The following is a 26,104-nucleotide window of genomic DNA, read 5'->3' on the forward strand; positions in this document are numbered from 1 at the left end:
TGAGGGCTCAGCAGGCCCCTCTGAGAGTGGATGTTTGGCGAGAAAGCACACTTGAGCAAGCAACCTCTAAGTCAAAGGCTTAGTCAATATCGCAGTTTTCAAACCCAAGAGCTCAGAACAGTCTGTGGATTGCAAATCTGTAGACAATGGCCTTCCCTCACTCCCCCTCCAAAAAAGAGGGAAATCAAACAGCGTCGAGAGGCGTGAGAGAAGAGAAGAACCTTAGGATTTAGATACCAATTCCATCTCCTAGTTTGGTTTCTGGACAGAAGCAAGCAAATGCAGTAGTGACTATCCACAACTTGGCTGTAAGAGTTCCCTGGAGAAGCCACTGAAGAGAATGGACAGTCTCAACGATGACCAGCTTGGATTGAGGGTTCCCTTAGGGAACACTGAAAAGCTTTCCATTAGAGGTGATTGTCAGCAACCGTAGCCTGAACGTCATGGGTACTGCTCGGCTGCCAAGGAATCTGTCCAGGTAGTTCCAAGACTGTAGCCAGTGTGGTCAGAGGCTCCTCATAGTTTTTCCCCACGTGCTGAGGGCAGGCTTGCCTATTGCAGAGGGGCCCGTGAAGAGTCCAGGCTCTGTGTCACTCGCCACCTTGAAAAACTTACCCGATGAGGAGGAGGGTGGAATAGGTGACTATCACTGTGAAGTGAAGCGAAGCGAAGTGAGGAGGCTGTCTTAGACTCAGTCGGAGCTGAATTTGAGAGTGGAATTCAGGAGTGTACAGGTTGAAATACCCAAGCCCTCACTTCCTTTCTGAGCATGTTGGGGTTTAATTTTCCTGGTAGATGATGAAAACATTTTACCTCCTCAGCAGAGATCACAGACAAGACAATCTAGATATCTGGGCAATTTCCAGGTAGAATACATTCAGCTCAAGGCCTCCATAGAGCCTTGAGCTATGGCCTTTAGCACCACCACCACCGTTTGTTCCTCCTGGCAAACTTTCCTTTTTAACATATATATAGACACACACACTTCACACTTAAAAGCAGTCCAGAGCTAACTCCCTGCTAGTTTGGCTCATCCTTGGGATGTTGAGATGTGGAATGCAGTACTTCACATAAGAAAGCACCATTCCTGGACCCTGTTTTCTGACGCCCAAAGATCAGGCTTCTGGGCCTTGTATTTCAGGCACAATCTTATTGCATTGATAACTAGATCGAGGCGGGGACATGTTACTAGCTGGCCCAGATCTCTCAAATTCTCCCACCACCTCTGATTTTGTTCAGGTGGGCTAAGAGAACCGCTTCCCACAGGCCCTCCTTGCTTACTCACCCATCAGAAGCTGCCACTGAATGGAACTTATTGTTTGGTTTAGCACACTTCTGAGTTCCCTCTGGATCTCAGGGGAGGAAGTGGAATCTTGCCCAGAGGCCACCGTGTGCACAGAGGCAAGCAGACAGGCGGCCTGAAAACATACATGCCTCCTCCATCACCCTGAGCTGGACTTGCCTCTAAGCAGAGCTGGCCCAGGCCGTACTACAGTCACCATTCTTTGTACTTCACATTTGTCCTTTGGACCATTAAAAAACTAAAACAGCACTCCCTCCTCCCTCCCACCCCATCTTCTCCATTCCCCTTCCCTCCCTTACCCATTGCACTTTTCCCGCTCTGCTTGAGGGCTACGTCAGACCTCAGCAAAAGCTAAGCTATACTGCTCTGGCTTCTTCCCGCATCGCCGGGCAATGATGGCCAGATACAACATGAGGAGGGCCACCCAGTAGCAGCCGTACAGAATGGCCCCAGAGACAAGGAAGGCTAGCTCCGTCTCACTGAACAGATCCTGGCAGTAAGCTGTGTAGGCCAGCCCCCCAAGGAGGACTGCCACCCAGATGGACACAGGGATGAGGCCAATGAAGTTCACCACAATGGTTTTTCGACCAGAGGTACCCCAGCCAGACTTGTTGATGGTAGCAATGGCAAAGATCTTGGCTGGCAGGAGGCTGGACATATAGAGAAGGGAGTAGAGTGACATGAAGATCATCTCTGCGTTGCCCCGAAGGAAGCAGGCGTATGTAGCCTTGATAATGCCCACCAGCTGCACTGTCAGCAGGAAGAGAAGAATGTTCCAGATGCGGCCACGGTAGAAAAGCTGTATGACCGTGGCGATAAGGAAGAAGGGGAAGAAACCCGTGACCACTGATTCGTAGGTCATCCAGAGGTGGTGCTTGTGGAACCACAGAGAGTTGTAGAGCCACTCGCGGAAGTAAGACTTGCTCCAGCGGGTCTGCTGGTTAAGCCACCGGAGGTACTTGGTGGGGGTCTCTGTGAGGCATTTAGAGCGAGCTGTATACTTAGTCCTGTAGCCGAGACTCAGGACTCGGTTGGTGAGGTGCCGGTCATCCCCAAAGCTGCACTTGCTGCCTAGGAACTTCTGATGGTACCAGTCCTCCAAGAATTGCTGAAGGAGGCTGTTACGGTACATGCCCAAGGGCCCGCTAATGCACTGCACACAGCCAAAGTAGGACTGGCAAGCCCGCTCCACGTTGAAGGCCATCCAGTACCGCACACTGCTCAGGAAGGAGATCCATGAATCGTATTTGTTGAGGATCTGCAAGGGAACCAGAGATGCTGGGCCTCCTTGCCTGAGGTCCTGAGCCCCAGGAGACAGACACCAGAGACCACGAGGCCTCCCTACACCCCAAGTTCTGGAGCCCATTGCTCCAGTTCCTGGCCGTTGAGTCCTCGCCCAGCCAGAGCTGGGAAACCAGAGGCTCAGAGGAGGCGACCACACCCAGTCACTCTCCCCAGCACCAGCCCCACCTCTCCTCTGTGTCATCTGCACCAACTGTCCCAATGAAGTTGCTCTAGCAGTCAAAGCCACCTTCAATCTCAGGAGGCAGCCTGTGGTCATGGCCAAGAGAAAGGCTTGAGAAAGAAGCAGACACCCCAGCCACCCATCCTGACCCTTTCTGCAGTTGGAAAGCTTGGGAAGACATGGTATGTTGCCAGCAGTACCCTTGGAAGAAGATCTGACCCTTTATTTGTACCATACTGCCCAGAGCTCTTCAGTGCAACGTCCCTAAGAGCAAGGGTTTCTCAGGGGTCTAACTTCGGAGTTGCTTGCTGCACCATTGGCCAAAATGGAAGCCCCCTCCAGGATGGATGGCCTCAGAACACTGTGCCCCTCCCAGCAGCATAGGCTCTCTATATACCTGTTAAGTGATTTCTCCCCACTTAAAAGAACAGGAAAGGAGTTGGGTAGCAGGTGAGCCCTTTGATACCATTGAAAACTGTCAAAGAGGAAACACCCCTCCAAAACACTAGGAAGTCAAGATGCCCATTTCCCAAGCATATCCAATTAGATTAAGAAGCAGAAAGAATCCAGACCCCCCCCTCCCCCAGTAATCCTTGGTTACTTCTTACTTGGACATCTCCCCCGACTCCTCCTACTTGGGGGTCCTCCTCCAGGACTCGAAGCATTTCAATGGTGCAGGCTGGATCCAGCACAGTGTCAGAGTCACACACCTGCAGAGGGAATGCACTGTCAGTCCATTTTGACCTCAGGTACACACACACACACACACCCCTTTCACATGATACACTTCAAGCCACTAGCAGAGAAATCTATGCCAAATAGAAGGGGTGAAATGAATAACAAAGGAAAGTAAGAAAACGAGTTCAGGTACCAGGCTTGATAGCCACTAGACCGAGAGAGAGATCTCCGGGAGACTTCCAGTGCTGGGCCCAGAAAGGGAGAAATGCTTAGCACTGGACAAATCTTTAGCCCCTTACAGAGCCAGGCTCCTCAGAAGTGGTCTTAAAATATTTCTCAAAATATTATTTCTCTTCAAAATAATATTTTTTCTTCAAAAAGTCATTGAAATCAGATGACAAGCATTGTGGCTAGACCAGGGCCAGCAGACATTTCTCAGAAGGCCAAGAAATGGCTCCTGCCAGAGGCTACTGCCCAAAGCTTGCTCATAGGATTATTAAGAACAGGGTCTTCCCTGTTTTCAGCCTCTGGCCTCTTAGACAACCAGCCTAAGTGGAGGGTGTATTTAGCCCAGTCACAGGACCTCTAATGAGGCTGCCAGGCCTTCTGTGTTCTGTTGGCCAAGTCCCCCAGATCAGAGCACAGCATGGCCCAGGGCTGCTCTCACGTAGGTTCTACTCTGGATGGGCCTGGAAGCTGGCACCAGCTACCTCCAGTCAGGACCTGGATCAAACCCTGCCCACCTGCCTGCCTTTCCTAGGGAGACTCCTGGTTTATTTCTAACAGGTGGCCTGTTGTTGTTATTAGTTGAACCTGGGCTACGAACACGTACCCTGGTGGCTGACTCCTCTGTTTTCTAGAAAATTTAGATGATACAGAAAGCCCAGATAACCACTGAGTAGAGGAATTGGTTTCCTGACCCCTGACAGAGCAAAGAACAGTATCCACAGATAAGCCCAAACCCTGTTCTGCAAAAGCCTAAAATCCTTTTACTAAAGTTGCTGAGAGCCCATTAGCCTTCAGGAAGGGGGCTGCCCTCTACACTCCAACCCTATGCTTTCTCTCTCCACGCTGGAAGACTCAGTGGCCATAGACAAGCAGCAGAAGGCAGAGGGGAACCAGGCAGAGTCATCACAGCCACTCCCTCCTACCTGCACAATGACACATCCTTACAGTCCTGGCGCAGACTGGGAAGGCCCCAGGGAGCCTCAGGCCAGACTCCCAGAGCCCCCTCAGCTTATAGGCCAAGCTTCCCAGGGCTGCTGGTCTCAAGACTACTTCCTGCCATGACCCTATCTCATTCCTCACGCTGCTTGGCTTCCCTCACCCCAGGGAGGTCTTTCCAGCTGAGCAAGGTTAGGAAAGATAGAGCTCTTGGCTGCCTGAGTTTCCCCACTGGCTGGAGCAGGGTTATCTCCCGAAGAGAGAAAGACACCTTCAGCAGGGCTCATGAAGACAGGCAGAAACCCAGAGTGTTCAATGACTGGCGCCCAGGGCTGCCCCAGGCAGTGAGCCCAGAGCCGTCAAGAGAAAGGCTGGCTCAGGTGCATGAGCCTATCTGCTGATCCACCAGAGCACAGAGGAAAGGAGGAGGTGTGGTAGAGCAGGTTTGGGGGGATCCTGTGCTTCAAGGGAGTAGATGACAGAGTCACGACGGCTTGAGCACGTGCCACGGCTCAAGGGCTTTTTCTAAATCTTCTGAGTCCCCAGGCAAGTCTCAGAGGCCCCTTGACCCTAGGTGAACTGCAGAATCAAGAACTGTCTCACATCCCTCCCTCTCCAAGGCTGAGAAGGTCCTTGGGCCTAGGAAGACAGAAAAAGACAAATATGCCAACTCTCACTGCAACTTTCTAAACAGCCAAAAACAAAAAATCTGTGGCAAGCTAATTTTAGGTGGGTACAGTATAGAAAATTTGAATATTGGAGTACGCAACATGCTGTCAGCAAGACTGCTGGCACGTAGGTGGGCTACTGCAGCAGCCGCTATCCATTCAAGCGATAGAGAAGGGCAGGAACAGAGGAGTGGACAGTGGATGCTGGACCAGAAATCTGGGGTCCTGGGTGTCAGTTTCTACTTGGTACTGAAATGCATGACCTTTCATCAGTTTTCTCTAGCTTCTGTTATTTGAAAATTGGAGCAGGGGACTTCCCTGGTGGTGCAGTGGTTAAGAGTCTACCTGCCAATGCAGGGGACATGGGTTCGAGCCTGGTCCGGGAAGATCCCACATGCCGCGGAGCAACTAAGCCCGTGCGCCACAACTACTGAGCCTGCGCTCTAGAGCCCGCGAGCCACAACTACTGAGCCTGAGTGCCACAATAACTGAAGCCACGCACCTAGAGCCCACGCTCCTCAACAAGAGAAGCCACCACAATGAGAAGCCCGTGCACCACAATGAAGACCCAACACAGCCAAAAATAAAATTAGTTAAAAAAAGAAAAAGAAAATTGGAGCAATGTTAACCTTGTCAACATAATAAAATTTCCAGGCTGGTGTCAATGCCTGGTTTGGCTGGAAGCTAGGCAGGGTCTGTTCAGGGTCCTGGCCCTGCCAAGATGGCTGCAGAATCGGGCTGGGGGATGATTCGCATGTGTCCCTCCACCTCACAGATAAGAACTTGACACCGGAAAGAGTTGGACTTTTAAGCCCATAACTAAAACTATTTGAGTGCTTTGGAGCATGCTTTTTTTTTTTTGCTCTTCCCCACACTTTATGAAGAGGCTCATCCCCATGTTGCCAATATCGAGGCAGTATTGCACAGAGGACAAGGACAGACTGCCGGGGCTCAAATCCTGGCTCTGCACCTTACTGCCATGTGACATTAGGCAAGTTACTTAGCCTCTCTGTGCTTCAGGCTCAGTTTCTGTAAGTGGAAATAATAATAGTACCTATCTCCTAGGAGTATTATGAGGATTAAAAGAACTAAAATGTATGAAGTGCCTACAACAGTGTCTGGTATAAAGTAAATGCTATACACTTTACACTTATTTGCTATTACTGGGATACCAATCCATAGACCTGCCCAGAGTCACAGAGCTAAGTAACAGCAGAACCAGGATGCCCTCCCAGGTCTTTTTGACCCTAGGACTGCTGTTGAGAACCATGGTGCCTACTGTCTTCTTAAGTGCAGAGGAGGAATGTGCACAACACAAAGGACCTAGACTGGACCTAAAAGTCCCCAGGAGAGTATGCCTGCCTGGCTGGACACATCCACATGTCCACACACACCTAGGGAGGCACGCTTACCTGGATGTAGTCCACTGAATCACCAAGGGCCTTGAAGGCCGTGTACATGACCTCTCGCTTGCCTCCCCACTTCTGCATGATGCACGAGAAGGTGCTGGCCCGCACCACGTTGCGCACGCGGTCCATGCCCTCCTGAAGGCTGGCCTCCGTCTCGCCCTCACCCGCCTCATGGAAGTTGCTGCGCCACACAAAGAAGCCGGCTTGCTCGGTGCCACCTAGCACCTCATGGAAGATGTCCAGCATGTAGGCATCCTCCTGGCGATTGCCATCCACCACCATGACCACCTTGAGGTCGGGGAAGGCGATGCGCTGGGCTGAGCGCAGGCACTTGCGCAAGTAGTCGGGGTCCTCCTGGTATGCAGCGATGCAGAGCGCCACAGAGCGCCGCAGCGGGGAGGGCAGCTTCAGTGGCCGGCCTGCCCGCCGCATGTGCCGGTGCTCCAGGAAGGCAAACAGGCTCTGGATGAGCAGGTGCAGACCCAGGATGGCACCGTACAGCCCGAAGGACAGGTAGTGTTTTTCTGTGTGGATGAACTGGTAGCCTGTCACATAAGCTGCCAGGATGCCACCCAGCACTGCCAGGGCAAACAGGCTGGTGCCCACCACACGCAAGGCTGTTGTCAACTGCACCGGCATCTGGTGGGAGAAGGTGGGAGATGTGTGTCAGGCGGAGGCAGCATCCCTGGTCAATGGCAGTGGGGGCATTTTCTCTGGGCCTGGCCCAGAACCGGGAAAATGACCCACTAATAAAAACAATGACCATTTATTGAGCATGACTAAGACTGTAGACTCAGAAGCCAGACTACTGGGGTTCAAATCCCAGCTCTGACACTATCTGTGTGACTGTGTTCTACCCCTTAGTTAATTCATCTGTAAAATGTGGGTTGCAGCACTAACTTCCTAGCATCTTTGAGGATTAAATGGGTTACATATGTAAAGCACTTAAAGTAGCATTTATTATTGTTAGACAAACCAAAGCCAGAGAGAGCTGTGTGATACCTAGCTGGTGGCAGAACTGGGATCTGCCTGACCCAAAGCTCTCATAGGCAAGCTTCAGTAGGGGTTAGCCTGAGGCCAGAGGAAGCTCTGAGCACCTGAGGGGCCAGGAAGAGGGAGGGGGGGGGCAGGGGCAGGTAGGCAGGCTCTACCTGGCCTATACCCACTAGGGGATTACACCGATGAGGCCCATGAAGAAAGTGGGGAAAGAAAAGATAGGAAACAGAGATGCCAGGGGAAAAAAAGAAGGAAACAGCTTCCCCTTCTCAAAACAGCTAAATCGGTAAGAGAAAGTTTCCCTATGTTCTCTGCTTTCTCACCTTTTTCTCATTTATTTGAGAGGCAGGAAAGAAAGGGAAAGCAATCAGGAAAAGCAGACAAGGTAAAGAAGAGGAAATGAGCGCTGGGGTGTGGACGGCCCTCCTGGAAGCCCAGCACTGGGGCACCAGAGGGAACTGCAGCCACCACTGCAGCAGCCTGGGAGGGGTGGCTGCCTGGGAAGCCCCATCTACTTGGTCCTAGCGCCCACATGGAATCTCTGTCCACGTCCCCCTGCCCTGCCACTCCTGAAAATGCTGCCAGGTTTTGTTTGCAACTAAGTCAGGGCTCCTAGCATCTGCCCAATTGGAAATAGCTTTTTTAATGAAAAGAGCCTAGCACTCGGAACCAGAAGTCTTGTGCTTGAGACACAGCTCTACTACCTCCTGGCTGCCTGACCTTGCCCAAATTCTCTGGGACTTAGCATCCCCCCCAGGAGGGGTTCCAATGGTTTCTTGCTCCATAGGTCTCAGGTAAATCATTTTACTGATTAGTAGCCCTGAAAGACTACCCAAGTGGGGAGGTGGATGGGGATGGGAGAAGGCTGATGAGGCCAGCTCCCTGCCCTCCATTCTGAGGCCTTCTCCCCATCTCCCCTCCTTGCCACCTGCTTGATCTGGAGAATCCTGTTTCCTCCACCACCACCACCACCCACCCTTTGCAGACAATGAGGTCTCACTTCCAAGCTTGCTCGAAGTCTAAGTCTCACTAAACCCAACTCCTGACCCCCACCTCAACACAAACACACTTTCTTGCCGGGGGTCTGTTCCCCTGCCACGTCTCACATAGGAGGGGTGAGGAACACGCAGTTAGTGCCTCAATCAGCCGGAGACTCAGGCCTCAGCATTCCAGCAGCTTCGGTCCGGAAAGTGCTGTTGGCAGCCTCGCCTCTCCGGGAAGCGCGGCCTCCGGGCGCTCTGCCCCGCCGTCCCGGGGAGCCTGCCGCGTACTTCCTCTGCAGGACTCCCGTCCTTCCTTCTCTCCCCCGCCCCCCCAGCCCGCGGCCGTCGCACGCGCTTGCGGCCCAGGGATCCCTAGGCCCTGCATCCACCGCCCAGGAACGCCCCCGCCCCCCTCTAGAGCTCACATGCCATGGGGGCGCTGCGGGCACTACTGCCCGCCTGCGCTCTGGGAAAGGGCAGGGGGCGCCGAGGCCAACCCAGCGACCTGCCGGGCGCTGGCGCCCCACCTCGGTGCAGTGCCGGAGGCGGTGCCCACCAGGTTAACGCAGCCGGGAAGGCACTGGCCAGGCTTCTCGCCCACGCCAGAGCCTCGCCTTCTGGCGAAGGCGGTGCCGGCCACACCCACGTGCGGGTTTCCCAAGACCCAGCCTGGAAGGAACGGAAAACCCAAGGAATCAGTCGACCCAGGCCTCACTCATTTCCTCGGGGGCCCCAGCTACCTTGGCAAAGTGTGCCTGCAGACAAAGACGGCGTCCCCGGTGTCGCCGGCCCCCTCCTTTCCCAGGCGGGACACCGTCCTCCCCTGCTCAGGAAGTGGAGACATTACCTCGGCACCCCTACGCCACACAGGACCCAAGAAGGTCCCGCCGCAGCTGGAGACCCCACGTGCAATCAGGCGCTGGTGCGGGGCTCTGCCTCAGGTGGCCCTGCCCAGACAGGGGGCCGTGTCACCCCCAAGCCGGCGGAGGGAGCCTCTTGCCCCCCATACCCTTCGCTCGGAAGGGATCCACGAGAGCTCGGCCCCGGTAGGCTAACGCGCACCCGGCTTCAAGGGCAAGAGGTTGGGGGCGCTCCCTAAGCCCTCCCCCCACCCCAGAAATGAGGGAAAGAAAAAAACCCCAGACAAGGATGCACGCCGCCAGTCTACTCCCAACACTTTGCGGGGCTGCCCAGTCTGCAGCCTCTCCAGCTGACAGGTGCGCCCTGCTGCGGGGCCCACACGCGTCGGGGTGGAAACTTGCGCGCGGGGTAGGGGCTCTTTCCTTTGCGCCCGGCCGCCCTCCCGGCCCCTCCGACCCCGCAAGGGAAGGGGAGCCCAGGCCGCGGGTACGTGCGGCCGTGGCCCGGCTGACCCGCAGAAACCCGGGCGCCGAGCATCTCGGTGCCTGGACAGGTGCGAACCCCTGGGCGGGCCTGGGGCAGGGAGAGACTCCAGCCAGCCTCGTGCCCCTCACCGTCGCCCGCCTCCCAATCCATTCACAAAACAGGAGCCACAAGGGAGGAAGGGAGGAGAGGCTGGAGAAGGAGGATGGAGGAAGAAAGGGAGGAGGGGTCAGCGGGGAGGGGGCTGCAGGAACGGGAGCCGGGAAGCTTGGAGATGCCGCAGCCCTCAGCCCGCCTGCTGGCGCTGGACGCCGCGCCCGCACGGCCCTGGGAGCCGGCGGGGTCCGCGGGGCTCAGCAAGAGGCACCCCTGGAGCCCGGCGCGCCCGGGTACCCCGCGCAACCCGCCCCTCCGAGGCAGCCGGCCGGCCGGCCGGGCCTGCGCTCACCGTGCCGCCAGCTGCCCGCGCTCCGGTGCTCAGCAGGCCCGCGGCGGCTCCATGCCCCTCCTCCCGCTCCTCGCCGCCGCGCCTCGCTCCACCGTGCGCCGCCGCCACCGCGCGCTCCGACTGAAGAGCTTCGGCCCCGCCGAGCCGCCTTTAAGTACCGAGCGCGTCCCCGCCGGGAGAGGCGCCCTCCTCCGGCCCTGGGGCCGGGAAAGTTGGGGAGAGTGGGAGGGCTCCCCCGAGGGCCGCGAGGTAGCACCTCCTTCCCGGCTCGGCCGGAGGTAGCCCCACGCGGCCAGCGGGCGGTGGGACGCAGGGTCCCGAGTGCACGCGGCTACTCCAGTTCGCAAAGACTCAAGAGTCTCCGCACCCTCCGAAACTGGGTTCCCCAACCGGCGCCGAAAGCCGAGCTCCTCCAAGCTCGTTCCGGGACCAACTAACTGCCCAGGGGGAGGTGGTCATTGTGCTCAACCTAGAACCTGAAGCGTAGTTAACTTCAGTATAACCCATAAGGGCTTCTAAAATTGTGACTCTCAGTTGCCCCTCCTCTGCAAAGCAGGCGAGCGGGTAGAAATCCCTCGACTGCTGCACGCGAAGGGACTGTGCGCTGTATAGGGTACTCCCTAAAGCCCAGACCCCAGAACCCTCCTGCCGGCAAAAAAAAAAAAAAAAAAGGCGCAGAAGAGAATACTTGTTAAATACAAAAAGACTGGTCAAAGGTGTTAACAATTGTGAAATTGTGACAAGCTTAACTTTGAATCCCGCAGTGGGGCGCTGATGACTTTAAACGCTTTTTCAAAAGCTGCAATGGTTTTCCAAGAACCTTGGAAGTTCCGGTGTCCTAAAGCCAAAACCAACTCTCCTCTCTTTTTTACACCTTTATTTCCGACATCCATGACCTCCTATATTCCCAACTGATCTCATCACCAGAGGTTTCCAAGCTCCCAAAAGCTGGTGCTAGACTTGGGTGAGGTGAGGTCGCATGGGGTTGGGGGAGGTGGGGAGTTCTTAGCAGAGGAAGTTAGTTTAGAACCAGCTGAACACGCTGGGTTTCTAAATCTCAGAAAATCTTGGAGGTATTATAATTGACGACTAGTAAAAAACAAATTTACATATCTTACAGATACACCTGGGACAATTTCCATCACTTTTTCCAAGCTGCAACAAATTTATAAGAACCTGAGTTGCAATCTGTAAGCTGCTCCTCTCAGAAGTCTTAGGGGCTCACCCTGACTCACTCTGGGCCACAGAGCTCACCCCTCAGTCCCCCAGGCAAGCAGAGCCCTGGCACACCTATTCCACCCACCCGCATCTTGTGTTACATAAACCAAATCATTTCTGGCTTTTGCTTGAGAAAATCATCACTAATATGCTACATGGTTTAAACATTCTTTGTGTGCTTTTTAAAACTAGTATTCGCAATGGGAATGTGTTTTGAACCTCAGATGGCCCCTAATAAGAGCAAACAATGCACACGTGGAGAGAGAAGCCCTTGGTTAAGAGGAGGAGTCTGGAGTCAGTTCTGCCACTAGCCGTGTGGCACTAACCTCAGTGTCTTCATCCCAGAAATGGGATTGAGTATCTACTTGACAGTGTTGTCACAAGGATTGAAGCGACTGGCTGAGAGTAAGTGCTCAATAAAGGTTAACTGCAGCCAACTTCAACCAGAGAATGGCATCTGCTTGCCGATGCTATGGATTCTACATGCCTATCCCTCCAGGATGTGACATCTGGTGACAGGAAGTTCAGAGATCAGTGTTCATGAAAAATGCCTGGTCTCAATTGCATTACGGACTCCTTGAGCTCTAGGCCACCGCCTCTACATCCAGGGGCATCACAGAGCCTGGAGTTGCCAGAGACTAGAGGAGCTATCTGATTCTACCTCCCACCCAAATTTGCCATCTGCAAAATTTTAGAACAGGGAAAACCACCAGGGGCTGGGCGGCAACAAAAATGAGTGCATCGGCCTGGTGGGGAGCCAAGGTCCCATTTAAAGGAGATGTCCCTTTGAGAGGGAGGGCCCAACGTGGCCAGGTGCTCTGTTGTTGAGAAGCCAGAAATCCAGATTTTTATGTGAAATCTCCTCATATTGAAGTGTTAGCTACTAATTCAAACGTTAAAAAACACTCCACAGGCCAGGCCAAATGTGTGAGTCAGATCCAACCAACTGGCTGCTTGCAAGTGACCTGTTTAGACGCTCAAGGAATGGAGCAGCCAGTCTGGAAAGGTCCCGTCTGCCCTCAGCAACACAGCAACATGACTTCTTGGGTGCAAGTTTCCTGGGGCTGCTCCAGGATCATCTCATGCCTAGTTAATTTCTAAGGCCCCAAATTTGTCCCACAGGCTTAGTGCCTGTCTCACTCAGCTGGTTCCAGGGAGGTTTATAGGGGGTGCGCTGGTACAGCACAACCTCACTAGTCAGTTAAAACCTCCGAAATGAACAGCAGGTCCAGATGCAGTATTATGAGAACAGTAAACAGTCTGCCCATATCAATTGCCTTGGCCCCCTAAATGGCTTCCCCCGGGGAGCAAATTCTCTTTTACTGGTCTGCAGGGCCAGCAACCTGGTGTTATCAGGCAGCTTGGAGAGCCTTTACCTTTGTGGCCCGGCAGGATTTGCCTGTAATTAACATCCACTTTGCCCTGTCCTATTTGCATTCATCTCTTCAGGGGGAGATGGGTAGGGGAATCCTTAAGGGGCTGATACAATAAAGCTCACGTTTATCTCTGCTTACCACTGGGGATTTAGAAATAGGACTAATTCCATACCCAATTACTTAAAAATGTGAATTCAGAGGTTGCTGAATTGGCTTTTACACAGGTTCCAGAGGGTAAATCTCCTATTCAGCTCTGTAGCAGAAGATTCACGCGGCATTTCAACATTCATTTACCAAACACTGAAGACCTGCTCTGAGCAGAGAAGGATGCTTTGGCACTGCGAAGTCTCAGGCTGGTCCCTGCCATCTAGATGGTTATCCATTTTGAAGACAAATATACTTGAAAAATTAAGTCACCGTACAAGAAAGTTTATAATTAAATGTTGATGAGAGAATCCAACTGCAAGAGTTTGAAGATTTCGGGAAAGAGATCTCTGTGAGCTGGTATGGGCTGGGCAGAGTTTCATGGAGGACTTGAGCTGACTGTGTAGAGAGACAACAGCATTCTAGACAGGAAACAAAGCTTACGAACAAGAGTAGGTAGAGGAATGGGTGAGGTGTGTTTGAAGGCCAGCAAAGAGAGGTCTGGATGAAACAAGAAATTTACACTGAAGAAGTTGCAACGGTGCCTGCTCTGTAGAAAGTGCCTGATAAAGTCTAGCTGCAGAGAAGAAGGAAGCTAGGGGTGGATTCTGGAAGGCCTTGGATGACTGAATAAGGAGTTTGGATTTTATCCAGTAGGTAACAGGGAATACTGAAGATGTCAGAGCAAGGTAGTAAGAAGTTAAAAGTATTGTTTGGGGATGGCTGAGCCAGTGGTGTTTTGGGGTAAGGACTAGGAATGCGGTAGGAGACCTGTTAGGAGGCAGATAAACCACAAAAAAGGGATGAGAAAGGGCAGCTGTGAGAATTGTTGGTGCTGCCCTCAGGAAGTGGAGGTAAGGGCAGGCAGTGCCAACTATCTTGGGCACAAGTGAGAGTACAGGTGGAGGAATAATCAAGGAAAAGAGACTTCTACAGTTCGGAGGGTGGAGGGGGCCATTCTCAAAGCTCTGGAGGGTTTGAGATGACTGAAGCTGACAGTACCACAAACATGTACTTCACCTTTCAACTAATTTTCAAATCCAAACCCATGAAATACTCAAATACCTTTGTGCCAATAGGAGCCTGCCATTCGATCCCTCTTGTCATCACTCGTGCTTGAAGCTGCGGGACAACCCTGCCAGCCAGTAACCAGGAGTCGCTTTGCTCCGCTGGTAGCCTAGTGAATGACTGGGCGGGGGAGGGGTGGAGGGATGTTCTAGCTCCACAGGCTGCCCCCTCCCCCTCTGACCTCACGCTTTAGTGCTCCACCCTGGCATCCAGCCCACAGCCTCTAGCGAAGCCAAGCAGAATGGGGGATGGCAGCCAAGCCACCAGGTCTCCCCCAACCCCTCCAGGCTTCATCCCATCCACCTCCTCTGGGCTGACCACAATCAAAACCTCCTGAAGGTAATGGAGGTGAATTTAAATTGGCCCCCAGAGAGTAGCTGGTTATGCCCCCCAGCTGACCACACAGGCCTCCTCCTCAAAGCAGCCTAATCTACCACACTCGTTCATACATAATTCCAAGTGGAAAGCGTGTGCCTTGACAGCGGCAAGGCAGCTACTACCAAACAAAGTTACCCTTTCATAACTCTTCCCTCTTACCGACAAGTACTCTGTAATCAGTACCATTTCTAGGTGCTACGTTTGAAGAAGCAGGCTTAAGGACTTTTCTGTCCTGCAGTTACAATGGTCAGATTTTAACTCCAGTCTCTCTCCTTGGATAGAAGAGTCATTTTCATTTCAAATTAAAGGGCCTCTGCTCTGCTGGAGGCAGAGCTGCCAGCTCCTACTAAGGGGCTAGGTTCTTTTATGCTGGCTTGAAGGTCAGGATTAGAAGGGCACACAGAACGATAACCAAGTGTCAAGCCAGACCTGGAGATGTTTTCTTGAAATCCTCAACAGGAAAAGCTCTTCCTGGCCATCTTTCCTTCCTCTCCCTCCCCCAGGTGAATGCAGAAAGAAATCCAGAAAGCGATTTTAAACCATAACCTACTTTCTTGGCAGAATATTGTGCAGCTACTAAATATAATGTAATGTTCGGGAAGAGAATGTAGGAATAGGCAAAAATGCTTATAATGCAATGCTAAGTAAAAAAGGCAGGATACAAAAATTGTCATGTATGAATGACTACATTTACGTTGTTTTCTTTTGAATCCTATGAATTAAAGGGCAGGAGAGAAATTCACCCAGATATTAAGATCAGGTTTGTTTGGATGGTAGAACAATGAATTTTTTCTCTTTGCCCTTTTCTCTGTATTCTCCAAACATTCTATAAATAAGCATAATAGTCTTGTAATAAAAAGATTATTTTAAAATGATATGAATTGTAAAGTCACAGAATTTCCTTCTCAACTAGCGCTGGGTGGGATACAGCCCATATCATACATGGGCTCATGTGAAAAAGTCTGGCAACCTCAGTCTACTGAGAAAGCAGGAAAGTTGGGAGGGCCAGGATATAGGATCAGTGGTAGCCAAAACTCCAGTACTTTGCTTTATTTAAATCCCTCCCACTGTTCCTTTGAGAAAATTTTTGCAGGGAAGAGGGGAGTATGTAGAGCTGTGCCTGCTCATCCAGCAACTCTGAGTGAATTATAAAAAGACTCCTTCTTCCCTCCTCCTGGCAACACAGCCCAGAGCCAGGGCACTGGCTTGCCTGGCACGGCCCAGCTGGTGTCAGCCCCACTCAGCCCCTTGTCCAGGGTCGCGGTGATCCTGGGGAAGGGAGGCAGGTGCACTAAATGTGGGCTCTAGTAGTACCCTGAAAGGATGCTTTTCCTGAAAAAAAGTATTTCCAAGAATGATGATGTCAACAGCACTGCACTCCTGCCCGGGGAGAGGCTGTCTCCTCTGGGTGCTGTAAACCCACCCCCATGCCAGTACCAGTGGGTACGTCCACACCCACACGTGCGTGTAACATACTGTACACAGAACGGACACACGCATACTTGCTCATTACACAAGCGCACACTCACTTTCCCGGACTTGAGCGGGATGCAATCCCAGCCTACAGCCCCAGTTGCAGGATCAGCAGGAGAAGAACAAAGCCACTTAAGGTAACCTTGTTCCAAATTCATTTGGCTTCGTTACAATAACATCAACCACAGTTCTTAAATGTGCTGGCGCTTCTGCTTCATGTCCTTTTTCTTGATTAAAGACACTGTTAGTCACTGTCACAGAGGAGGTCTGAAGCTGGATCCTCCAAAAAAGCGATTAGAGAAGAGCTGAGGGTAGAGGCAGTTCCCATCGGCTCCTTCGTGGGGAGAGACCCCCCAAAATATGTCCCACTCTCAGATTCTTTTTGTTAGGATACCCCCCCAACACACTCAAACTCTCTCTCTCTCCCTCCCACTCCCTCTCTCTCTCTCTCTCTCTCTCCTCTTTTCTCACCAGATAAGCTAATGTAGTGGTTCTCACGTCTGGCTGCTGCACATTAGACTTTTAAAACCTGGGGAGCTTTTTGAAAAACACTAATGCCTGGACCCTATCCCAGATCGATTTAGTCACAATCACTGGGGGTGAGCCCCAGGCTTGAATTTTTTATTTAATTCCCTAGGAGATTCTATTACACATCCAGCAGTGAGAACACATCCTGAGGATTCTCCTCAGCTGGGTTTGCAAGTGCATTTCTGGCACTGGGAGGACAGCAGACAGACAGCCAGTCCCAGAGGTGAGCGCCAGAGCGTACAAGTATCTGTCCATTTTCCTCCAGCACCATGCCTGCCACACTTGTTTGAATTAAGTGACCTTAAAAACTTAACAATGAACCAATGAGCTATTAAGCCAGAAGGAAAAAAAAAGAAAAAGGAGATAAGACGCTGATTTGAGATGGAAATTAGGAGGGAGAGCCAAGGAGAAACAGAGGCGGGCAGACAGGACCAGCTGGGCACGTCACTCCCCAGATCTCCGAATCTACCTGGAATTGGGTTGATATAATCTTTTTGTTGGCAAAGGTGCTGCCTGCTTTTTCCAGAAGAACTGGGGGAAAGCCATGGAGGAGAGAGTAGCCAAAAACAACTAGGATTAGTTTTTGTTTTACAAAGGACAGGACGTCTGCACACTGAGGGCTTTTCCTACCTAGAGGATGGGTTAGGGTAGTGGATCTGGGCTGCTCTCTTTTGGGGCATGGAGTCTCCATGACTCTCTCTCACATGGTCCTGGCCTTGGCCACAGAGAAACACCCACATGGCTGATGCTGGAGCCTTGTTCTTTGCACTCTCTCAACAGCACTGATACAGTTTCTTTGGAAAGTGGCAGGGGGACTCACCCCAGGCCCAGCTCTTCGAAGCATCAGCACCACCACTCTTTTAGTAAAGACAGCCTAATTTCAGGTTGGCCCTTCCCTAAGATTAACATGGTCACCACAGGTTTTGAAGTTTGGAAAGTGGTGTGCGGTCTAATAAAGGGGTGTGTGAATGTGCCCCACCCAGGCACTGTTCTGAGCAGGTTTTAGCTCTTAAGGCAGACAGTGAAGATTAAATTTTACATCATTTAATAAACCACTTAAATGCCCAGTAGCTCTTCCTAGTTCCCCAGCAGAGAGGGTGCTCCTGCAGCTCCGAAGCTGCCCCGCAAACTGCCCTCCTCTCGTAATACCAACAACTCTCACCCTCAGCCCCCTTGCATCTCTGAGATGGAGTTAGGTGCTGGCTAACTGGTTCCTATAAGAACTAGCAAATAAAGTCAGAAGTTTCTCTGCTCTAGTGCACTCACTCGCTTCTCCCTTTTTCTCTTCCCATCTGCAAGAACTTATCTCTCTGGGCCTTATCTTTCCCTTCCGCAAAATACAGCCATTAATTCCAGTCTCATTATTTTCTCTGAAGGAATGGTATGGAATACAGCTATCAACGTATATATGTGAGAAATACATACACAAGCATTAAAACGATCCATTGTTATCATTCTGAGATACCAAAATCTGAGAACCGAAACCCTGCTTACAGGAGGTAAAAGGGTAAAACAAAAAACAACAAACCTTCAAAGGAGACATTTCTGGGCTCTGACTGGAGTTCATGGGAAGACTTACTACATTTTCTATGTTCCCACACACGACGCGGCAGCTTCAAGGGTCTACTACCTTAGCCACCCCCAGAAAGAAGAATAGGCCTTTCAATGAGCAAGTTACAAAAGCTGCCAAAGTACAGGAGCAGGTGGGCTGGGGGGCTTTAGCAAATATCATCTCCGGCTGCTGGGCAAACTACAAGGTCAAAAACAAGATTTATAACAAGTTCTGGTGTTTGAGGTTAGGTTTTGATGTACGTGGACACTATCTGGAGGGAATCGGGGCTGAGGTTTATCTTGACATACATGGTCCATCTGAACAAGCAGGGAACCACTGTCTTTATCCTCACTTATATTAACAGTTTTTTACCACTTGGAAATATAGTGTCTATTGGGTGGTAAAGCACGGTGGCTAAAAGCTCAGCCTTGGGAGCCAGACTGCCTGGGTCCAAATACTGGTTTGGCTACTTCTCACTAACTACGTAATCTGGAGCAAGTAATTAGCCTCTTGTGTGCCTCAGTTTTCCCATCTGTAAAACAGGGATAATAATAATACCTACCTTGGGACTTCCCTGGTGGCGCAGTGGTTAAGAATCCGCCTGCCAGTGCAGGGAACACAGGTTTGAGCCCTGGTCCGGGAAGATCCTACAATGCCTCAGAGCAAGTAAGCCTGTGCGCCACAACTACTGAGCCTGCGCTCTAGAGCCCGTGCTCTGCAACAAGAGAAGCCACCACAATGAGAAGCCCGCTCACTGCAACAAAGAGTAGCCCCCGCTCGACGCAACTAGAGAAAGCCCGCGTGCAGCAACGAAGACCCAACGCAGCCAAAAATAAATAAATAAATAAATTAATTAATTAATAAAAATAATAATACCTACCTCATGGGCCCAGTGTGAGGATTTAGTGGATTAATGTGTGTCAAGTGTACAGAAGAGCACAATAAGCTCTTTATAGTGTTAACTGATTATGATGTACAGTGATGTAGAGCTACAGCAATCATTCATCCTGGGTTTTACAGGATGAACCTGATACTTTAAGGGGCCGTCAGAACCGATGTCCTGAGTCTAGTGTGGGAACCGTGGTCATTATCCTGGGGACACCTCAAACCCCATGAGAAGGCATACCCTAACACTCAGGACGGAGTCTCAGAGCTGAGAGCCTAGTCTTTCGAATACACCTGCTGGAGCTCAGGATTTCTCTCCAGGACGAGTACTCGTAGCTGGACTTTGGCTGCCGGTGAGCATACTTGCAAAGTGGTATTGTGCCCCTACCGGTGGTTTTGATACACAGAAAACTCCATCCCCTGAAGATTTCCTGGGCCTGAATTATTTAGAAAATGGTGTTAACACTTTGCTGTGGTGACTGAACCTGCACTGCATAGCTATTAAAGCAGTGTCAGCTGAGGATGGCAGAACGTAGATCGGCACAAGCGTGTTGCTGGAAGGAACACTGAAAATGTTCGTATCTTCTGGATCCAGCCTTCCAACCTCTTAGGACTTATCCTATAGAAACACTTCAGTATGCAAAGAGTTATGCTTGAGAATCACTGAAGAATCATTGGAACTTAGAAATAATTCAACTGACCATCAAGAGGCAAATGCTTAAAGCAGCTGTGGCTCATCTATACAATGGAAGACACGCCACATCACAGGGGAGAGGGGGCTGTAAGTACTGAGTGTCTCCAAGGTATGTGACTAAAAAAAAAAATCTATGGGACACTCTTTATGGGGACAATCCCATTTTTGTTTTTGAAAGCAGTAATGTATATTCGTGTTCGTTTGGGAAAAGGATGAAAGGAAGGAAAGATCTGGAGGGATATACACCCAACTGCTGGTCGGTGGTAACCTTGGGGTAGGAGTGGAGGTGAGATTGTGCGAATTCTTCATTACATATACTTTAAATTTGTTATTAATTCGTAAAACATATAACCTGCACGCGCATGCACACACACACACACACGCACGCAGCCAGGGCATTTGTACCTGAGGGCTCTGCCGCTCCTCAGCACTCTGAGGGCAGGGGGCCAGCACAGGGTCGGCATCCCTCAGCTCGTGTCAGCGGAGTTCCAATGACTGCTTCGTGGGACCCACATGCCGGGGCTCCTGTGTGTATATGAGCTCCGGAGTGCTTCCCAAACTGTGCTCTAGTTGAAAGGGCTTTGCTGCTATACTAATTTTGCGGGGAGAGGCGCCATAGGATTCAAGAGATGTTCAAAAGAGTCTGCCTCAAGCCCCCCAGGAGACTTGGGCCAAATTCCACCAAAAGGGAATAACAATAGTTTGCCTCTCTGTTCCACGATGTTGTTGTATCATACAAGTTCATGGGTAAAAAACGACCTTCCAAACTAAAGGAAACACAGAGTAACTGATCTTGCTATTCTATGCCCCCAGGGACTGCAGAGTGTCATGGGGGTGGGGGCAGGTAATACCTGAGCCTCCTGGGAGTACGGACCTACCTGAGTCAGCATGAAGAACACTGGGGAGAGACAACAGGGATGACCCTTCAAATAAGTGGGTGCAGCCCCTTCCAGGGCTGATGGTGCAGGTCTGCGCCGCCTCTACACCTGCTGGCAGGCACGGGGTACGCTGAGCACAGCCCTGAGCCCCGCCAACAGGGAAGAGTGCAGCAGCCGGTGTTCTAAGAAGACAACTCCCCAACCCCCAAGTGGCCAGTCAGCTCCGAGGAGAGTGGCGCGTGGAAGTGAGGTGCCGCGCACTGCAGGGAGGCTGCCGCGTGTGACTGCAGAAGCTCTGTGGCTGCACAACTCGCTGGAGGACACAGCAGAGCCCTTAGAGGTCACGCCTGCTGCTGTCCAGGGGGCAGTGGAAGAAGACCACCCCCCACGCCCCCGTCGTGGTCAGGGCAGGGTGGCTTGCCTCCCACAGCCCACCCTGGAACTCAGCTCCCGTTTTGACTCTCCCTTGCCACCGAAATTCCAGCTGAGCTTTTGGATTTCTGTGCAGAGACTCCAGAAGCCAATCTGGTTTTGTACAGGTCAGGTGAATCATCCCCCAACCAACTGATCAACTTTCACGTGTCTTGGCCATCCCTCCACTGCAGGTGGCAGGCAAGGCTCCCTTCACTCACAGCCTCACAGACAAAGGGATGGAGCAGAGCAGGGACGGAGGCCAGACCAACCCGTCTGCTGTCCTCTTTCTTCCGGGGCCAACGAGGGGAAACGGCTGCTGCCAAAGAAGGGGTTGGTGAAAGGGGATGGGGCTCACCGTTTCCAAACTGAGAAAAAACTGTGGTTGGATGTGAACTCCTTCTGGCTCAATATATTTCCCATTTTATAGCTTTTATCATCTTGGCCTCAAAGCACTTTCCAAAAACAAGCTGAAGGGGCTTCAGGTGGAAACAGGTCTGCAGCTGCCCCCTCACTCCGAGCGGTGCACAGGCTCCACATTGCTCGGCACGTCGCCCCCTGCGCCCCCTCCGCTCCACTTCCTGCCCGCTCACCGGGCTCAGCAGCACTGCCCCTCCTCTCTCACCTCCGGGCCCTGGCACTTGCCACTCCCTCTGCCTGGACCGCTCTTCCCTCAAGTACCTTCATGGCCGCTCCTTCACCTCCTTCTGATCCTTACTCAAACTTCAACTTCTCAATGAGGGCTGCTCTGGACAACTTATCCAAACTCACAGCTCTCACCCCATACACTCCTCACCCCTCCTTCCCGACTTGATTTTTCCCTAGAGCATTTATCACCATTTGATAGCCTGCTTTATTCTTTATCTTACTTGTTGCCTGTCTCCTCCTGCTACAACGTAAGCTTCCCCTGAAGGTAAGCATTTTGTTCACTGCAGTGTTCTCCGCACCTGGTGCAGCATCTGGCACATAGTAGGTGCTCAACAAATTGTTGTCGTTGTCTGTGATTCGCTTTCCTACCCTCCTGGTCCCTGGTCAGCCCTTAAACGTGGATGGGTCGGCAGAGCCATAGGAAAGTGAAGGAATGGAGAAGAGAGGTGAAGAAAGAAGAATATGAAAATATGGAAAAGTATGTGTTTGGAGAGATGATAAGGAGCAAAGTGCAAGTTAAGAGATTTTTGATTAAATAACAGAAAGTGTGCAGAAGGGTAAGTTTGTGCCAAGGAGGAAGGACAAAACAGCAGAGAGGGAGACTCTCCAGAATGTCCAGTAAGTCTAACCTGATCAACCAGTCGACACTTGGGCAGAGAGCCTGGGGTTTGGCTGCAGCCACAGCTTTGGGCCCCTGCCTGTCTCTTGCCACAGTGCCATCCTCTGGAGACCAAGGGAGATGTGCCGGTGGCCTAGAAGAGGAGGAAGAAGCAGGGAAGGGAAGGGGGTTAAGTAAAAGACCAATGAGTGATACAGGGGGGCGTGGGACAGACCGCTATGCAGTGGAGGGGACTGGAGGTGCGAGGCCAGGAGAGCTTCTGCGGCAGAGACACAGGGAGGAGACCGGAGGAGCAGCAGGAGAAGGTGGCCTCAGAGGGAGACGAGACGGGCGGAGGTGGGAGGCGAGCACAGGACGCCGCTGTTACACACAGCCAGACACACCTCACGGGCCTGTGCAGGAAAGCAGCACTATTGCTCCTGCCATCTGCCCCTGGAGTTCTGTGCCTTTTTCTTTTTTTTAAGTTTTGCGTTTTTATTATCGTAAAGCTCTCAATTCTCATGCTCTTTCTCAAGGATGGAGACATATATAGATATAGATATCTATATATCTATATACATAAACATGGGAGATTATTTTACAATTTGGTAATTTTTAATATTTTGGTCATATCTGGTGTTTAGAAGGGTTACATTAAGGTATCCTCCCCTTGAGTTTGGTAACAAGGACAGAAAACGTCACTCTCTGAAACTGAATCCATCAAAATCAATAAAGAACAGATGCTTTTAAGCAGTTGCCAAATAATTCAAATTAAGAGGCAATTTATAAATGGAGATAAGGGGACCAGAATGCTTTGTGAGGCGCTCCCTAGACTAGGTGTTTAGAGAGTGTCTCAGTCTAATCAAGTTGATCAATTAGGATATGTCCTCAGAACTGAAATACATTTAATGCAAATAAAGTAAGTTAAACCAACCGTCTAACATACCTAATCTGATTATCTTAAGTGGGTTTTATGAGGTTTAGTTAGAGGAAGGCCAAGAAATAAAAACTTTTAGTGTATATCCAGCTGGTCCAAAGGAGATTCTTCTCTGATTTGAAAGCCCAATCCTGATTTTCTAGACATCCTTGATTTGGATAATGGAATAATCCAGCTACCTTAGCTGAACGGAAATATTCCTTGAAAACACCTGACTGCCTTTGTTCACTGCTCTCTAGGCTAACCTGGGGGCCATAGCTGTCTGTGAGCTGGCCTCTTTAAAGGGATGCTCATCACAAAGGTTCTAAGCTAAGGACGCGTCTGTAATCTGGCCAGAAGAAAACAGCCTGATGTTAACTGACAAGTGGGCCTGCTTGTAGACAGTCCTTCAGTCACCTGAGAGTTTTGGGAAATTGTGTTTTGGTTCTGCTAGGCCTGGTCACCAGAGAGTGGGGATAGAACCCTGTGATAAAATTCAGCCCTGCAGAGCTGAGGACTGGTTAAGGACTCTGGGTTAGCCTCACCAAGGTGTTGACAACTGGGAGGGGTTGTCTGAAGCAATCATCCAGTATGTCCTCTTTGTCTTCTCTTTTAGCTGCAATCAAAATTCAGTAGCCAAAATATATAAATAGATAAAAAGACGTCTAGAGTGCTACGTGTGAAATGACTTCAGTAAACCTGGCATCAGGTCACCAATACACAATGCACTTTCCAACAGGCATTTAGTACGAACACATTGTCTAAGCATTCCTCTTTCTCAAGGAGCAGAAGACTGAAGGTGGGATATAAACTCTCTCATCTGAGATGTTTGTGGCTCTTTTCTCCTATAATCAGGGCAACTCTGTGCTAACAGTAGCAGAGGGAGTGAAAGAAAATGGCCTGGGAGGGCAAACACAGCACTTACCTTTCTTCTCTGGAAGATTCAACCAGCTTGATTCTCTTTTCTGGAGATCAAATCCTCAGCGCCATAGCTTTCCATCTCAAAAGCAGAAGACCAGATTCAGACCTGTTATTCTTTCCAGCCAAGATAGTTTTATTCCAGTTTTGCATGTTTTGATAACAATTTCCTTTCCCTCCCTACCTACAATTGCATCTCTGTACCCTGAAATGCCTCTTGAGCATCCAAGGATGACAAGCTCTGGCTGCTCCTCATTACAAGAGGGACAATCTCACCATGAAAGAATATCAAGACATGTGACACATGGGTGGGCCAACCTCTTCTACTCAAGTCGCAAGAGAATGGTCAATTAATCAAATTCCACTGGTTGTGTTAAAAATATACTGCCATCAGGTAGACATCCTTCTCTAAATGCTACAGGACAGTGAAAAATGTGCAGATTAATGAGATCTGTAATCTTTTTGTCTTTTATCGGCACACACTTCAGGCTGGATGCAGGATGGCTAAATAGATGCTTTAGGAAGATCAGCCTGAAGACACACATGACCAGAGACATAAAGCCACCTCCAGGGGCAGCCATATTGCCAGCACCAAAGGGGCAGTGGGGCCACCTGCTTGAAGGCTTGGGCACTGCTCTGGCTGCTTGGTCCCTCTGCCTCCTCCATGTCCTTTGAGGTTGGTCTATGGCAGGACCATGATCTTTTTCTCCAGCTTCTGTGGTGGGAACAGGAAGTTTCTCATTATCTCATCCAGCTCTTCCAGGGCCAGCTGGGCATGGAGCTTGGCCACGTCATCGGGCTCCAAACGTACCACGTGCTTCAGCAGGTGGTAGAGATCCTTGAGGACGTCCCTCAGCACCTGGATGAGAGAGACAGAGTCATGGCCATCTGTCTACTGTGCCAACATTTCTCAGAATGACCTAACTGCCTTCTCCTGTCTGAGGAGTTCTGTGAGGAAACCCACAGGCTCCTTTAAGAAGATAACGCACGGCCCTCTCAGGTTGGAGATCGAGTGGGGCAGCTGTACTGAGGTGGGCTTCCTTTTGGGCTTCTCATGCACTCCTGACCCCTCACTACACTGGCCTTGGTGCTGCTGCTCCCTTTTAGCCCCAGACCCAAGTGATCCCAGACCCCTCCCTTCAGTTCCAAGGCATGGCACAGACCTCAGGACCACAGGCAGGCAGTGCTGCCCAGATGCGGCTGCTCCTAGAGCATGTTTACCAGCACTCTCCTCTCTAGCTCCCACAAAGCCCTCTGTGACACCCACAGAACAGGCACCTGTCTTATGAAACGCAAGAGGCTATTTCTTCAGCAATCATGCTTTTCCTTGCCACTACTTTAAAAATTTTCCACCATTGTTTCATGTCCGTGTCGTTCCCTCAGTCACTATAATTTTTTTTCAACTCCAACTCTGCAATGGGAAGCAAGAGAGGACTCCATAGACACAGTCACACCCATTTTTTACATCCAATACTCTGATCTGATGGTCTGATATGGAATTGGGAGGGTGCCAGAGCACCTACTCCCAGGAGCTTCTAATTTTGTCCCAAGTCCTCCTGGCTTGGGAGCCAGAACTTCTAGCAAGAAATGGGTTCTTCTAGCAGAAGAACAGGGAAACTCAGAGTAAGGGGCCTTAGGGATCATTTAGTCAAACGAGGGACTGAAGACTCCAGGTCACAGGGGGTCACATGTCTTGTCTGCAGCCACTTTCAAAGTTACTTCTGGTTGAGGGCTCTTTGCCTCAAAAGTTACTATTTTTTGGGTCAGGTACTGCACTAGGTATTTTCCATATATTATCTGATTTTTATGCCAGTCATATACAGAAAGGAAAGTTATCAGCCCCACTTTACAGATGAAGAAACAGGATTAGAGGGTTAAGTAACCTCCCAAGGTTACTCTGCTAAAAAAGGGGTAGAGCCAGTTTTTAAACATTCAGAGCTTGTGTTCTTGTTTAGTTTTAC

General features: G+C 50.9%; 2 protein-coding genes across 5 annotated transcripts in view; both read right to left on the bottom strand.

Annotated features, from left to right (window-relative positions):
* Positions 1-1,607: 1,607 nt before the first annotated feature.
* On the bottom strand, positions 1,608-24,273 carry HAS3 (hyaluronan synthase 3). 4 transcript variants are annotated; one of them, XM_057534704.1, is made up of 4 exons: positions 24,151-24,273; positions 6,691-7,326; positions 3,377-3,478; positions 1,608-2,561 (listed from the first exon to the last, which is right to left on the bottom strand). In XM_057534704.1, the coding sequence occupies exons 2-4, from the start codon at positions 7,324-7,326 to the stop codon at positions 1,638-1,640; spliced, it is 1,662 nt and encodes a 553-aa protein (XP_057390687.1). In that variant the 5' UTR covers positions 24,151-24,273; the 3' UTR covers positions 1,608-1,637. The 4 variants fall into 4 exon arrangements, with proteins under 4 accessions (XP_057390687.1, XP_057390689.1, XP_057390686.1 ...); XM_057534706.1 differs by lacking the exon at positions 24,151-24,273 and adding an exon at positions 22,341-22,372; XM_057534703.1 differs by lacking the exon at positions 24,151-24,273 and adding an exon at positions 18,758-18,886.
* TANGO6 (transport and golgi organization 6 homolog) overlaps positions 24,267-26,104 on the bottom strand; it is a 186,650-nt gene continuing 184,812 nt past the window's right edge. The window contains exon 18 of the mRNA XM_007198182.3: positions 24,267-25,002. Within this exon, the coding sequence (XP_007198244.2) occupies positions 24,826-25,002 (177 nt within the window). The 3' untranslated portion in view covers positions 24,267-24,825. The remainder of the gene's footprint in view (positions 25,003-26,104) is intronic.

This window comes from Balaenoptera acutorostrata, chromosome 19 (assembly GCF_949987535.1).
Source record: "Balaenoptera acutorostrata chromosome 19, mBalAcu1.1, whole genome shotgun sequence".
Lineage (NCBI taxonomy): Eukaryota > Metazoa > Chordata > Mammalia > Artiodactyla > Balaenopteridae > Balaenoptera > Balaenoptera acutorostrata.

Bases quoted from the DNA above. Each gene is read 5' to 3' on its own strand.
- HAS3 (XM_057534704.1), bottom strand. From the start codon at position 7,326: ATGCCGGTGCAGTTGACAACAGCCTTGCGTGTGGTGGGCACCAGCCTG. The intron at 3,479-6,690 runs GTAAGCGTGCCT...TTCCCTCTGCAG, and splicing joins ATTCAGTGGACTACATCCAG to GTGTGTGACTCTGACACTGT. The intron at 2,562-3,376 runs GTAAGAAGTAAC...GTTCCCTTGCAG, and splicing joins GAGTCGGGGGAGATGTCCAA to ATCCTCAACAAATACGATTC.